Below are 17,064 nucleotides of genomic sequence, written 5' to 3' on the forward strand. Positions count from 1 at the left end.
ATATTTGAACATAAGCATTCAGCAGTGTTGGAGGTTGATATCAAAAGGAAAAACCTTTTTGGAGACTGTAGCAGGGTAGAAGAGAGCCCTGCACATAATTAGAGGGGAAGGGCAAAGCCCTGCATGTAAAAAAAATATTATTGTCTGGTGTATTGTTTATGTTTACTCAAACGGGTTTATGTATTTTGTCTTTATTTAAAAACGTATTAGGATTTAAAAAGAAACATATTGTTTGGGTTGTGTGTTGGTGGTGGTTGGCAGGGATGGGGTTAATGCCCATCCCTGTCAAAAACATGTAAGAATGTGGCTGGAGCCTTTTATTGAATTATTGTTTAAGGGGGTTGTAATTAATGTAAGGTGCACGTGTATATAAGCTTGTGTTTTGGGTTGTATTCAAGAGGAGGAACTTATGCATGCGTGCGTGCGAGAGAGTGAGAGTGAGAGTGAGAGTGAGAGTGAGAGTGAGATAAAACAAACGAAAGTAAAGTAACCAGATATAGGGTCAGTGAATGCGACTGTCCAGCCTGACCTAGATATCGTGGTGCTTTATATGTTCGCGAGTTTGTTTTGGTTTAAACTTTTTATTTCGCTCTGTGAGCAGTGTTTTTGTTTAAGTATTTATTTTATTTTATTGAATAAAAACACGCCGCAGCGCTTTCACCCGCAGGTACCTGCTTTGTGTCTCTGTCAGCTTTCTAGTCTGGGGACGTTACCACTCAGCCGTCCTGCCACAGAGACACTATTGCAGATGATGCCCTGTGCATCGAAAATGTACCATAGTAAAAGCATGGCACAGTGTAACAGAGAATAATGAAAGCATTGTAAAGCACAGGTATGGTAAAGCAAATAATAATAATAATAGTAATAATAATAATAAAAACATGTCAAACCATGGCATTCATAACATAAACACGGGGAAAGCATGGGGAAACCATTACCATACAAATCTACCACGGTAAACGTTTGTGTTGACAGCTGCAAGTGTGCTTTCAGAAGCATCCCTCGTACACATGCATCAGCTACTTTATTATTGCGTATTATAAATGATGAAATGCAATTTACTATTTTTTTTACACTTTTAAACCAGAATTCTACATGACGCAGGCTCTACTAGCTAATGAAATGTGTTTGCTGGGTTATCATAAGGTAAAGTGTCAGCTGAGTTTTATTTTCTTTATCAAAAGGGCAAACTGAAAAAAAAAATCAATTTATAACGAAGCCAGCCTTTGAAAGCTACAATTTGAGCCGATAGAGCAACACAAACCCTCGTGGGTAGTGAAGAAAAACATATTACTTAATTGAATTTTGATTTTTATTTGGCCATGGGTTGTTTCTGAAGCAAAGTTAGAAATTATAGATGTTGTCCACATTGCAGTCTTTGTATCTAAAGTAATTGTAAGTAATAAAATCACAAACCAAACCTTGTTTCGCACTAACGTGAACATCGGTACAAAAGAACCGTTTGGGACAGAGACGCGGTTCAGCATGACAAGGCTAGTCTGTTATTGGCACATTATTTGCTCCTATCAGAGGGATCTAATTTAACATACAGAATCAAGTCCTTTTTTAATGTTCCCAGTGTTTCAGATCCTACAAACTTCACGCGGTAGGCTATTCCATGCATTTATAACTCTGTAAAAAAGTGCTTCCTACCTGCAGTTCTATACAGGTCGGGCTGTTTGTTTGTGTTGGTACCCGTATTCATTTGCATTAGGCTGGATTGCATGTCTATACAAGGATGTGCACCTGGTGGAGCAGCACGTTTTGGTTAGGAATAGTGTTGAGACACATGGGTTACTATATGTATATGAAGTGTGCAACTATAAATTCTCCCAAATAAATACACCTTTCCCAAGAAGTATGGTTTTTCATAAAACAAAAAGCTAAATAAAACATGTGAAACAAATAAAGTCAGATTTAATATAATAATTACATGGTTTAGTCATTATTTGACATGCTTGTTGTGTAAAACAAGCCTCCGGCTAGTTTCGACTTTGAAAAATTGATTCCTAGATCTGAGATTTAATTTCTAATGTTTTGCTGTTTCTGCAATAATTGAATGCTCAGAGAAGTTGTCTTATTTTACTATACATATTGGATTGCCATTTGGTGTAACTGACTGATACATCAAATACAAAATAAACATATAAAAAGCTTTGGAAAGAATATCAGAATGTTTCTAGTCAGCATTTATTTTCAGTTTTGATCATTTTACTTCTTTACAACAGGATACATATCATAGACCATATGGTAAAACATTTTAAACAAACATGACAACACACTTGCTATATTTTATTATAAATCCTCAACATCCCTATCCTATCAGATCACTCCATTTACTCCCGTTCCTCGACTGTTTCAACAGAAAGCTAGTGTATCTTGGTTGTTTTTACAGTGTATGTTAAGCCCATGTTAATTGTAGAGACGTTTTTAGACCATCTTCAAACTGGTTTCTTCAAACTGGAAACTTTCTAAACCGGTTAGTTCTCAGATACGTGAAACAATTCTTCATCAGGAACAAATTCACAAAGCTCTCAGGGAAGCTGAATGCTTGTTTTACAGTACAAGTGTGTAAAAAAACACCCAAAATGTCTGGGAATAGCATACTAATCAGAATCATATATGTACATGAAGAGTTGTCCTATAGGTGGGATTATACCTAAGCAATTAACAATGTAGGTGCCATCTGATTATGGGCGGTTGGAAGTTTGAATAACAGATAACCATGGCATGTACGTGGTGCTTGAGCTAATGAAGCATTAAGACATGGCAGGTTGTGCGATTTACAGGAGAATCATACCTCTAAAGGTGTTAGAGGCATGATGAGATCGAGAAAGCAGTTCTTTTAAAAAAGAATGACATCAGAATACTGTTTAGTTTTCGTTGCTGGGATTGAAAAGGGTTGAACCCCTGAACTAGAAAATTCAGTTTGCATTGATTTATTATTATTATTATTATTATTATTATTATTATTATTATTATTATTATTATTATTGATTGAATTGACATATTTAATTGCCTCTGGTGGCCACTAGGGACTGAAGAGCAATAGCATTCCAATGTGTGACTCTAGAAAATATATAGAATAAAACATAAAACTGAGGAGTCAGCATGGTGCAGCACTGTCCAAAGCACTGTGGCCAAGTATCCAACACACCTGGATGTCTGGATTACATTATTCTTTTTAAAGTGATCCAGAAACAGTTAAACAAGACACACTCGGTCCCCACTTCTTTATTTAATTTCTTAAAAATGCAATAAAAATGAGTGGCCAAGTTTGCTTTAATTGTGGGGAGCTCACATTTCTGGTATTTGAGCTGACCTTACTCTGGGGATAATATTTTAGCAAAACATGAATACATTGTTTCTTACTGGTGCTGAAGCTTAACAGATTGGATTTAATTTCCTCTGGCTTGACTCAACCTGTATATACAGTACCTCAGGTCAGCTGACATGAGATTGCGCATGATTTGCATACTGTAATTATGCTGAAACATGACTTCCAGCCTGTGAGGAAAGGGATATTAACACAAGTGTTTACTTTCAATAACAAAATATCAACATTGTAGATTGAATCGAAAGCTTTGTAAATCAGGTCAAACGTGGAATACACAGACATTGAAACACACATTTAATAGTTTGTTTATTAAAAAACAGCACATGTTTTAAGCAACTGCTCTGTACTCAAATGTCAATTTGTTGTATAATGTTACTGTACATCTAATGGTACCTAAAACAAAATGTTAGCACAGGTAGAAAACGTAAAACAAAGACACATACGCCACCTAATCCATTCTGCTTAGGTAAAAGTGTGTCAAGAAAATAGAAAGACAAAACATTGGGATCCAACATAACTGGTTTTTAATAGATATGTGGAGTATATGTATTTTATGACTAATGTTTAAATGTTACAGTTGTATTTTCCTTACATTGGAAATGATTAGTTAAAAAAGGACTTTAAAGGGACAATTGTTTTTATAAATGTGCAATGTGGCATATCGTGGTGAATGTACAGCAAAGGCGAAACACATTGTAAATAATAGTAAATACATAACAATGGTACATAACCTACTTTGGTAAACATATAGAAGGACATCTCTTGAACCTGCAGAACACCTAAACAACCTGCTCTGGTCAGTGCAAAAGCATGGTCAATGAACCCCCAGATAGATTATGCTTGAGTAACCCATGAAGAACAATTGTGTTTTCTCTTCATCCCACACATAATTAGAATGATGCTAGATGTCATTAAGCACTATATTGGTGCAGATTAAACATTGCAGTGGGGAGCTCTGAATCCAAAGTTTGTCGAAGCTGTCATTGTGACATTACTGCTAAAGTAGTATCAGTCTATAAATGCATGAGTGGGCATGTGTGCATGTTGCATAACTAGGGCTTCAGGTTTTAAGTTTTTATTAATATCATTTCTTGGTGCTTATTTTTAGCTATTTTCAAGTTATATGTAAATCTTATATTGTACCTTCTTTCCTTCACTGTCTTCCACAATGAAATCCTTAGGGTCACTGGCATATTCTTCTGGGGTTTTTGTGTGTTTAGGCATTTTGACACAATTTGCAATTCTGTTTTAAATTCCACGAGCCTGTAAATACTATGTACTGTCATATAGCTTTAAATCTCGCAAGCAAGAACATCTCCTTTTAAATGTTGCAAGCATGTTACAATCCTCCAATAGAAATGTGAGAATTTGCTGTCACTCAGTAGTTGGGGTGGGTTTAAAGCATTCAGAACGAATCAATGCAAGATACAAGTCTGAAATGGAAAACGGGTCCAGTCAGTGTGAATTGAGTAACCATTTCCAGTGTTTTTCCAGTGTTTATTGGATATACACCGATTTAATTTTCTTTTTTGTATCGGGGGTGATTTATCGGCTTTCATCGGTTAAAACCAAAAATCAGAAGCCCTATTTATAATTTACAGAATAAAGACTGAAAGAGATTTTTTTTACTGCTTTAGTGGTTTTTACAATCATGTGTGATGCTATGTTTACATCTGAAGGTGATGTTAAACCTCCTTGCTAAAAAAAACACTAAAATGACCAACAAACCTCAGGAACAGCCATAGAAACCACAATCGGAGGCACTATTTTTTTTAAAAAAATTTTAGTAGTCGCCAATTGAATTTTACCCCATTTTCTCCCAATTTGAAATGGCCAATTGTATTATTTTAGGCTCAGCTCACCGCTACCACCCCCGTGCTGACTTGGGAACACACGCTGTCCTCCGAAACATGTGCTGTCAGCCAACTGCTTTTTTCCACTCTGTAGGCCCGCCATGCAGCCACCTCTGAGTTATAGCTTTGGAGGACAACGCTACTCTGAGCAGTTTACAGTCAAGCCCGCAGGCACCCGGCCAGTCTACAGGGGTTGCTGGTGCGCGGTGAGCTGAGGACATCCTGGCCAACTTAAGTCCTCCCCACCCGGACGATGTTCGGCCAATTGTGCACTGCCCCTTGGAAGCTCTCATCCATGGTCAGCAGTGGAATAGCCTGGACTCGAACCGGTGACCTCCAAGCTATAGGGCGCATCCTGCGGTCCATGCGGAGTGCCTTTACCGGATGCACCACCTGGGAGCTCCCAATCTGAGGCATTATTAACAACACCAAAACGCTGTTGTCATGCTTCTTGCTTTAGTATTCCGCACCATTTTTTTTTGTAATAAGGAAACAAACAAAGGTTGTGGATGCAATGTATTAATGTTTACATATAGTGTTTGGATTATATGGATTTGATCAAACGTAAATGTGATCTTTTGGAAATAGCACCTTCTGGCTGGGGGGAGATTTTGGAAAGCCTGCTTTCAAAAAACTGTTGTCTCTTTCTGGTTGAAAAAACCCCCCACTGATGCTCCAGCTGTGAGCACAAGCGAGTTTTATTGTTTTGAATAAACAAAACTGGTCTGGTTAAGACAATTCATCTTTGGATGATACTTCAAAGAGACTTGCCCTCGTGTATTGAATTGTGTACTGTGTATTTGTTTTCAAACTGTCCAATCGTGGACCAGAATTTGTATCCCGTGACTTTTTATAAATACCCAGAATTCGATTTGAACCAATCATTGATGTGAGTTCTGAAGCCATTGTAGAGGACTTATTTATAAAGTACTGGCTTTTGGCTCTTTCTAAGGATTGATTGTAAAACACAGGATTCTCTCTTGTTCTCCTTGCTCTCTCTCAAAATAAAATAACCCCCCCCCCCTCTCTGTTCCATTCAGCTGTGCTCTCCAAAAACAAACTGGCTGCACTCATAAGGAACATGAGCACAAAAACAGCAGACTTTCCTTCTGAACAACACTGCAAGCTTCTAAAAAGACCAGCGCCAGGAATTCATTTCTTTGAGGAAAATGGAAAACGAACAATCTTTGCAAATATTGGGAACAAAATCATTCTTTGGGCTTTGCTATAGCTTCTTTAACACGAGGAATCAAAACTTTATTTTAAGACTTTTCAACTTATTTCTAAACCAAGTATGGTAAATATGCATATTTATAATGTTCATGGTACATAGAAATTATAGGATTACTTTGTAAATGTTGTATAATTAAATGTTAAATAATCCATTGTTTGAACATATCTGGAATTCTTAATCGGATAAATTATATGAATACATTTATGAATGTTTTAGGTATATTTAGAATTCTGATAAAATATATGGTTTAATAATTTTCTGAACACAATACAAATCCTAGCTGATACTTTTCACTTACCTAGTTTTGTAACATAGAAATAAATAAAAGTAACTGTACTTTTAAACTGAGTTGTCTGATGTTAATTAAGCACTGTTAAGATATAATTCCTATTAAATTAATGGAGAATATTGTTTAAAATATTAAATTAGCTATATACAACAAACATAAAAAAATGATACATTGAAGTAAGTTCATCTTGGTATTTTAATTTAATTTATTTACATTGACTGATAAATAGCAGATAATTAGATAATATTTTGTTTAGAGTTGCTGTAATTATTGATGTATTAACCTATGTCGTTTACGTAATTGACTCTAGAATATCAATATTAAGTTAAAACATCTGCTACAAGGTTTTATTATGCAAATGAAGAAAAAACTTATGAGAGAATATGAGCTATTTATTGAGATAACAGGAGGTACTGCATTTCAGTCATTGATTACAACCATATAGCAATAGGAGTTGTTCTCAGTCTGTCTAAGGGTTGGATCGCGGATTGTGGTTTGTGGAGATGGTCAGGGATCAGGTAAAGTCTTTTGAGACGGCCTCAACGAAATTGGGCGCCGACATGAGAATACCGATGGTGAGGAGGATGGTGAAGACAGAGAAACCCATGAGACAGAGCCGGTCGATGACGGAAGCAGCAAATTTCCACTCGTTGCAGATGGACTCGTCCTCGTCTTGGTCTCGGAAGCGGTTGGCGATGTAGCGCACCTCCTCCAGGATCTTCATGAGATCGGGGTCCCCACCCCCCTCCGCTGGCAGCAGCACGTCCTCCTCGACCCCCCCCATCATCCGCCCGCACATCACTCCTGAGTCGGGGGTGGGGCTGCAGGGCCCTCCCTCCAGCCCACGGAAGCCGATGTACAGCATGTTTCCGTTGGTGGAGTGCGGGGCACTGGTGCTGGCATTGAGCTCCACACTGGAGAGGCTGCTGCGTCGCTGCTCGATGTTGCAGGCTGGACGCACCTTGTCCTCTCCGGGCCTCTTCATGCGCAGGAACCAGGCACACCAGTTCAGGAGGATTATTCGCGTCTGCAGCAAGAGGTAAAGATGCATTTAAACTGCCAAAAGGAATAAAACAGCTAGAAAAAAGAATCACATTTAACTGCAATTTGTTTCTTACTATGTACAGCGATGGCCAAAAGTTTTGCGTCACCTAGAATTTTAGGATTGAGCCATCATTTTATTTTTATTTTTTAAACTCTATGAACATATTTAGATATTTTATTTAACATCATGTAATCAAAGAAACTACAAAAAATGACATTGCAAAAGTCTACCGGAAGCCATAATTGTAGTACAGTATTTCATGTTAGATTTTGAAATGTCACATTTTTTCATTTTTGTCAGTATATGGAAAACTACAAAGCGGTATGTAATTTAATATGCTAACATATTATAACATTATTCAGCAGGTTTCATTCGACTTTATGAATCAAAATTTGTTGATTCTATAGGGTGATGCTAAACTTTTGGCCATAGCTATACATATATTATTGAACATGTTATAGGTGATATTTACAAACATGTTATTTCACATTTTATAGATATCACATTATTTTTACATACAATTACCCATTTATACAGTTGGGTTATTACTGGAGCAATCTAGGTAAAGTACCTTGCTCAGGGGTACAAATGTGCACATTCTTACATGCACACGGCATTAATTCATATATGCATACATAGGGCAGCAGTGTGGAGTAGTGGTTAGGGCTCTGGACTCTTGACCGGAGGGTTGTGGGTTCAATCCCCAGTGGGGGACACTGCTGCTGTACCCCTGAGCAAGGTACTTTACCTAGATTGCTCCAGTAATAACCCAACTATATAAATGGCTAATTGTATGTAAAAATAATGTGATATCTATAAAATGTGAAATAATGTGATATGTTGTAACAATTGTAAGTCGCCCTGGATAAGGGCGTCTGCTAAGAAATAAATAATAAAAAAAAAAAAATAATAAACATGTTTGTAAATATCACCTATATATTGGGACCACTAGTTTCTAAAGACCACTTTCGGGTGGTGCCTTCAGTGATTGTGGAAGCAGGTTTCACCATATATTTTATTTAAACAGTCAGAGAACTAACTGCAATTAAAAGAGTGAATTTTAATAAAACAAAACTTAATTAAAGGTTGAGGCAAGATAAAGATAACCCACAAAGGTGTGATCTTTGGTTAGATTTTTCAATTCACTGTACTGTATTTTTAAATGAACTACCTGCAATTTGAAAAGAACAATGGAAAGGTTTGATATTTAGGTGATGAGGTAAAGCTTTGTGATAGGGCACATTCTTACATGCACACGGCATTAATTCATATATGCATACATACTGCACTTAAGTAAACAAAGAAAGGTAAACCAACCACAACCACAGCTCAAGGCAAAGCGCCTAGTGGCTATTATTTGCTCTGCGCTACATGAAAATCCTATTGCAATGTGGCACTGCTAATTTAATATTTTAATCACATTTCCAGACTGCACACCTCTTCTATATTTTCTGTGGGTCTCCACAAAGTCCCCATCAAGAATAAGCCTGCTCTTCAAGTTTCTACATGCCTGCCCCACGCCTAATCACGCTAAGACAGTTCCCAATGGATATTTAGTTGGCAAGAGATAAGCTCTTAACAGGAATTGAGGGAGGTGGCAGCCACATATAAAATATTTTCACCAGCTGTGTAAAAGTCTGTTGCTTATTATGTTTTGATATGCCTAAACATGTCCTTATTGTGATTTTTATTACCTTCAAATGTACCAATCATTTCACTGTTAATGCAATATAATTCCAGTAATGTAAGGCTCTACCCTTAAAAGATCACACTAAGGAAGAGGGACATATTTAATGTGAATTACTAGGGTTAACACCACTGTAGTAGTAGCTGTACTTACCCATTTGGGCATTTTCCCCCCGTCAGGGTCATGATGGTGGAACTGTAGAACCAGGACAGTGACGACTACTGACAAGCCAACAATAATCATGGTGCTGGCAAAGTACTGAGCTGCAGCGAGAACACAGCACTCGGGGTCATTAAAGATATGGAATGGGCTTTCACAGAAAGCCAAAGAAGCAATGAATATCAATAACACCGATTTTGAGTTAAAAGGAAGCACTACGGTCATTTTACATAATACGATGTGTCATCTTTTGTAATATGATTTACCATACCTTACTGGGTTTTACAATTCTTACCTTTGCTTTACCATGCTTTCACTATGCTTTATTACAATTTGGTATGCTTTTACTTTGGGGAAGCTTTTATAAGGGCTTCCCTGACCAGAAGGTTTATCACCAGCTAGTCATTTAACACCTCAGTGATATGAATGAAAACTGCATTATACTGGAGACTGTTGTAGTAATACTGCATAAACACTGTGGAATGTTTATGTAGGGTGTATCGTTGTGTGAAACATGGTAAGTATTTATTTTATTGTAGTTTTACTGATAAGACAAAAACAACTATTGATAAATAGGAGAACATAATATGTATTAAAATAGTTATAGTAATATATAAAACATTAGCGATTTTACAGTTTCAAGATATTTGGTTGTAAAAACCACACTCCCTCATTCCCCAAACCTTAAACAACCCCTACTAAATGTTGGACAGACAATAAAATGTGGGATTTTTACCACTATCACACCTCTGGTTGTGATATTACTGAATTACCGCAACTCATCTACAGACTACCAGTGTCTAGTCTGATGCTAAATATCTTCAAACCAAAGAAAAACATACAGCATGTATCCAAATCTTCAGAGATTTACCAAAAAATAGAAATGGTAAATCCAGCTGCAGTCATGCGGAACAGGCATTGCTGTTTCCATCATATTACATTTAAATTACGTTGATATTGTTAATAAGAATTACAGTGAACCTTTAACACATGTATTCAATTAACTGAAGTACTCTAAGTGTTACAATATGTGGAGAATGAAAGAAACAGTAGAGAACCTCATTATAATTAAACCACACAAAACCACAGAGAGAAAATATGTAGTTACTACAACTTAAGCATGAAAAATCTCTAGCATGCGACAGCTGGGAATGCATACAATGAAATAATCATTTTTAAAAAGACCAATGAATTAGCACAGTAATGAACGACTGCTGTTCAGCCAGTGAGTGGCTGGAGCAGCTTACCATTGGAGGGCTGACATGTGCTAATTAACAGTAAGGAACAGTAGATTGATTGCATAATGTTGCTTAATGGCTCAGTCTAATGGCACGGTGTGGCAATGTGCCCCGCCCCTGTGTGCATATTATGTGTTGTGTGTATGTTGCGTGTGTAAATGTTGGTGTATAGTCATTGGTACACGGGATATAAACGGGTCTGTGTTTCACGTGTATTTAAAAAGGTAGATTTGTATTTAGGCACAAGGAGAGCACAAATCACTTCACGTGCTGATTAAATGTAATATGTGAGCATTCGCTCAGCTCCTCCCACTCAGGTACTGGAGAGGGCAGCGACTGCTCCTCTCCCTCTTGCTCACTGGAAGGCATCCCTCCCATGTCTGCAGCTAGGTACCCCAGCACCACCATGGTGAGGTCACGAACGGATGCCGGGTTGTGCTGTTGCTCCCAGTCCTCCCATCGTTTCCCATCTCGCATCTGCAGCGCGTGAATAACCCAGGGGAGGTCACTGGCGAAGTTCCCCTCGGGGTGCACCAGCCAGTCCCATATTTCCCGGGACGGTGGGGAACCCGGTGGCAGTGGGGGTAGAGGGGTGGCTACTGCCCTGTTGTGGCTGTCGTCCTCCCAGCCCGGCATGCAGGATGAGTGCTGCAGCTGTTGTTGTTGCTGCTGCAGCTTTTGCTGCTTCCTGCAGCTCTTTCTTCCCATCCTCGCTTTACTATTTTTTTTTTTTTTTTTTTTTTTGTAATCCAAAACCCCCTCTCCTGGTCTGACGCTTGGAGGCGCTGTTTATCCCACTTCTGACACTACGTGTCACAAAGACGGCCGGAGTGGGTGGCGTCAGACCAGAAGCAGGAAATAAACAGACAGAGATTTGGGGTTTGGTGAAGCTGAGCGAATGCTTTCGCTCAGCATTTAATAACAGAACAGAAAATAAAAGGTTTGAACAGACAAAAACACTGGACACGGCACTTGCGCCAAAATAAATAGACAAACAAAACGTACTAACACACAAACGGTGCACGGAGACAAACACGGTGAGTAAAGCCAAAACAAACGTTACGATCTTTCTTTTTCTTTCTTTCTCCTCTCTCTCTCACCCGTTCTCCACTCACGAACACCCAACCCCGAATGAATGCTATGTGTCTCTATATATACTGTTGTGCTGGGATTCAATTACTAATTAATTATTCACTTGAATCCCAGCACGTGAATTAATTCTGTGCAACCCTGTGCTCACATATTACATTTAATCAGCACGTGAAGTGATTTGTGCTCTCCTCGTGCCTAAATACAAATCTACCTTTTTAAATACACGTGAAACACAGACCCGTTTATATCCCGTGTACCAATGACTATACACCAACATTTACACACGCACGCAACACACAACACATAATATGCACACAGGGGCGGGGCACATTGCCACACACGGTTACTTCCATTTTAAATTAGTGTTACAGAACAGTGTTGGCTTTTTTTTAACGACAAACCTATTTCTTTATCAGGTGGTCTGTTTTGTCTTTGTAGTTTCCTAAAATTGAGTGGGTATTCATATTTTCAGGTTCTGTAGCAATACTTTTACGTACAGGGTTTACACATGTCTGCTAAGGGGCTGCCTGGAGCAGGCAGTGGACTAGGTGTGCCTGACTGCATGCAGGCTGTCTAATGTTCCCTCTGATCTCACGACCAAGCCCCTCCTCTTTATACCTGACCTACCGGCCCCTGAAGGACAAAGACCAGCCCTGCAGGAGTCTGCTTGAGCTCACCGTCTTCCAGCCTGTACGGGTGACTCAGTCCCTGACGATTTTGCCTCTCTAACCCACCCACAGGAGCACCGTAGTCAATACACTTGATAATGAAACTTACCTATCAGAGGCACCGAATCAGACGTTGCAGGCATGATCTCTGCTACAAGCAACATGAAGACAGTGAGAGACAACAGCACCGTGATTCCTGTAAGACAACACAAGGAGTCCAGACATGGACATTCAACACATTCCCACTCACAATGAACAGCCTTTTAATAATAAGATTGGATACCTTCAGAAACCCAACAATTATTAAAATGTGCACTGTACTGTAAATATAACAACAATACTTACATTTGCAGTGTATTGTCGTGAACAGGAAATAGTTCATAAAGATAAATACATAAGGTTGTTTTTTTTTAAACAGTAGTATTTCTCCTGTCTTGAGTTTATACCACTATGCTGTAACAGGCAGTGTTGTGTGATTTGACCCACCGTACAGATGATGATGAAGCTCTAACGAGCATGGTACTTTTGTGAATGGTCACCAGTTTGCACTTAGATTCTATTACAATAGCAAAACACACTCACACACCACGTTGGGGTACTAGCAGATGAAAACCATGAAGGTTTGTTCTAAACGGCACAGCATGTTATCCCTATAATAAAGCTCACATCACCCCCAGACACCCACGCTGAGTCACTGATAGACCTCATATTTCCTTTGATGTAAGACTCCAGGAGAGTTAATGCTTGTTATATTATTTTGAGAGTAATAATGACATTCTGGAAAAGCAATCAGCAGTTGAAAGGTTAAAAGACACTACATTATTATCCAGAGCTTGTCATAATGACATATGACAAGGGTGGGCTGAAAGGTTGCTTTTATCACAGCATATTCTTTCAACTTTGTGCTCAATACGTCCTTGTAGTATATACAGTACTTTATCTTAATTGCATTGATGCCAGAAGCAAACCACATAAAATAGCATCACAGAGGTGGGGATTGTCTCTTGCCACTCTGTTGAGCACATTACTGTCATGCAGAGCAGCAGAGATTGATCCATCTTCTTCACTTTCTCAGTAATATAGGAATCCGGGGAGCTCAGGCCATTAGCTTGATATATATAGATATAGATATATGCATTCTTCAACCGCACCCAACCCCCTACAGGAAAAGGATGCAAGTCTGTGTTTAATATCGGGTGATGAATGTGGTCTTCTTAATAAAAGAAAGCATGATGTAGCTAAACATAGCAAGGGTTTAGCAGTTGTGCAGGGTCTGGTGTCAGGTTTATCTGCTATGGTGTAGTATATCCACTGGGCAGCCCATATACAAATAAGTGTGTCTGAAACAGTGGTAGAACCAAATAGTGGACAAGTCTAATTGTAAGGTGGCAGTCTTCATGTGATATCATCAGAGTCATCAATTCAATTTCACAGCAGCTGCAGAGCAGCATTTTACTACCAGCAAAACTACAAACTGAACACTAGAACAACCGAGGGGTCATTTTAAAACATTTGTATTTAAGAAATCCACAAAACTTCATATTAGATCCACCTACTCTGGCACATTTGTCTTTTAGCTTATGGTTTTATATGAGATTACACTCAACCAGATTATCTATATCTTAAAGTAACACACACTGACACCGAGAAGGTCCAAGGGCTCATTTTGACCCCTCATAGTATTGTTGTAATTGAATGGTATTTGAACATTTAATTTGTTTTTAATGTAGTTATTGTTTAATCAGAGTGATGTTGCAGATAACCCCACTTTTTTCTTAAGTCTTCCCTAAAACTTTGCATAATGCTAATCATGCATGGATCTAAATGCATTTGTAAAGTATTATACAGGTTGTATTTACTGTTTAAAACTGTTTGGTAAACTGCATCGTGTGCTTGTGAATTCAGATGGTGACAGCTACTGTACAGTACTTCAGAATACAATTGCAAATAGCTTTTCAAACAACTGTCAAATTGTCTTTATTGTGAAGTACTACTAAGTACTATGTTTAAAATGTGTATAACTATACTCCCATGCAATTTCTCCTACTTATGTCTGAGCAAAACCCATATCCATCCTCCACTTACGTCCGTTGGAGCGATGAAGAGGCTCGGGTGTTTAATATCCATAAGAGAAGAGGATATGATGAGGCAGCTTGATACAATGCACAACACGAACATTGTTTAACCCACTCTCAAAATAAAATGGGGTGTTGAATTTTCGTGACTTATTTCTTGGGAATCAACAATACTACTTAATATTCCAATATTTGATTTAGCAGAAGCAGTCATACAAGTACTGCGCAAATGAGGATGCTATATTTGGTATAAAGAGATACAAAACAAGCCAATGAAACAAAAATGTAATATAAAATATCACAAAAATAAAGATAGCCGTGCATCTCTAATAGCAGGACCCTCTTCATATCGCTGTTGTGCAATTCTTGCTGGCAGCTGAGGTAGCTGTTCATCAAGGGAGTTGAAACGGTTCATATGCAAAAAGTGCGTCTCTTGAATGAAGAGCCATACTGCGCCTATCTGTTCAGTGATAAATCATTCTTAGGTTTCTTAGTCTATTGTTTTGACTTCATATTTTTGTTATGTTCCCAATAATCATTGTAGCTGAATGCAACAGAGTAAAATACACAACCATTTGGTAAATTTACATTTTGAATAAAATATGTTTTTTTTTTTCTAATATTTGTCTAATATGCTAAAATATTTCATATTCAACTACCACAGATAAAAGGAAGGGGGGCATGGTCCAACATTTTTGAGAACCACTGTTTTAAACTACAGGTATGTATGGGGACCCAACAAATTGCATCATAATTCTCCTCTTTGTATTTTTCAAGTATTTGCTGCAGCACTGGATAAAATTAAATTTCTAGTAGTTTCCAATATAATAGAGGCTGTGCAATGAATTTCATGCTTGTCAACCAGATATGACTTGGAAAGTACCAACAAATGTTCCCAGGTATGTTTCAGGACCGGTGCTACGTTCCAGATTGTCTACCTGTGCCTTCCAAAAATATAACCATAACACTACAAGAAGGGTAAGATAAAAAATTCACTGCATGTATGCCATTTGCAGGGTCAATGAGGCAGTAACTGGATCAATGACAGCACAGGCAGCTCATTAGCGGTTCTCATTTGTGATACTAATGTTAATTAAGTGGTATAAACTATTAAATATGAATAATAGATTTGTGTTATATAGGTTGATATACTCTCTGACATATGGAAGAAGATGTTTTATTGTGCAGATTTATGTTTAGTTGGGTTGAAATCAGTGGATTATGTGGGCTGTGGCAGGTATGGAAGTTCTGTTTCTTATTTCTTGAACCACACTCAAAATGAATAGTCGCATTGACAACTCTTTGGCTCACAAATAACTTTCAGTGATTGAGCATTACAAGCTGAGCTAATCAGGCTTTAGCGATTCATAGTGCTGGGAACCAAACACTATTATGTTAATAGAGTATCATTCCTTGGCTTCTGCTGTTGTTTTTCAATTAGTCTCCTTTGTATTTAAATCAGTGCAACTGACAGTTGTCTATGTCTTCTGGAACTCAGAAAATAAATTCATAAGATTTACTTACCCACAATACATTATTATGTGCAGTGTGAGTTGCATATTCTGGTTTAAAATATATGTAATAACTTCATTACAAAAAACTATTAACAAATAGTTATGGTTTAAGCCTGAAGCCACAAAAATCAGGAAATTACTTACATAAAAATGACAATTAAATGTACTTTAATGGTGCAGCATGAAGCCATAAAAGTGAGGAAATGCCATAACACCCATAACTCAGCTGCATCCGGGTTGGACCTTTAGCATAGATTTTGAGATGTAATGGCAGCAGTGTGGAGTAGTGGTTAGGGCTCTGGACTCTTGACCAGAGGGTTGTGGGTTCAATCCCCAGTGGGGGACACTGCTGTTGTACCCTTGAGCAAGGTACTTTACCTAGATTGCTCCAGTAAAAACCCAACTGTATAAATGGGTAATTGTATGTAAAAATAATGTGATATCTGTATAATGTGAAATAATGTGCTATCTTGTAACAATTGTAAGCCGCCCTGGATAAGGGCGTCTGCTAAGAAATAAATAATAATAATAATAATAAATAATAATGGGCAGGGTAGCATTCAATGATAAGTCAGCAGAGACTGCTTCCTCGGCACAGAGGACTATAGCTGTAGCTTTTAAAGCTTCTTCTCTATTTCTGCTGAAAAATCACATTCTAAATTTGTATTGTACACAGGGGGCATTTTAAAGTTATTTAAAGTAGGGATGTTAGATTTGGTTTAATTTCCGAAACATTTAAACTTTAGAATTAAGCATGTTCAAACGTTTGAACTTGGAAATGTTTGTACCCCAAGAAGAGAAGCCCTCCAGTCGTGTAAAACCAGTCAAGCGGTTGCTTGTCAGAGGTCTCTCTTCAAAGGTTTGCTGTAAAAT

At 38.0% G+C, this 17,064-nt stretch overlaps 1 protein-coding gene across 1 annotated transcript in view; it reads right to left on the reverse strand.

The window, feature by feature from the left end:
* Nucleotides 1-3,303: 3,303 nt before the first annotated feature.
* The window catches only part of LOC117429659 (neuronal acetylcholine receptor subunit alpha-7-like), a 37,907-nt gene continuing 24,146 nt past the window's right edge, over nucleotides 3,304-17,064 (reverse strand). Inside the window, exons 8-10 of the mRNA XM_034049434.3 lie at nucleotides 12,712-12,798; nucleotides 9,599-9,708; nucleotides 3,304-7,740 (exon numbers count right to left, since the gene is read on the reverse strand). Of these exons, the coding sequence (XP_033905325.1) occupies nucleotides 7,228-7,740; nucleotides 9,599-9,708; nucleotides 12,712-12,798 (710 nt within the window). The 3' untranslated portion in view covers nucleotides 3,304-7,227. The remainder of the gene's footprint in view (nucleotides 7,741-9,598; nucleotides 9,709-12,711; nucleotides 12,799-17,064) is intronic.

This window comes from Acipenser ruthenus, chromosome 24, assembly GCF_902713425.1.
Source record: "Acipenser ruthenus chromosome 24, fAciRut3.2 maternal haplotype, whole genome shotgun sequence".
Classification (NCBI taxonomy): Eukaryota; Metazoa; Chordata; class Actinopteri; order Acipenseriformes; family Acipenseridae; genus Acipenser; species Acipenser ruthenus.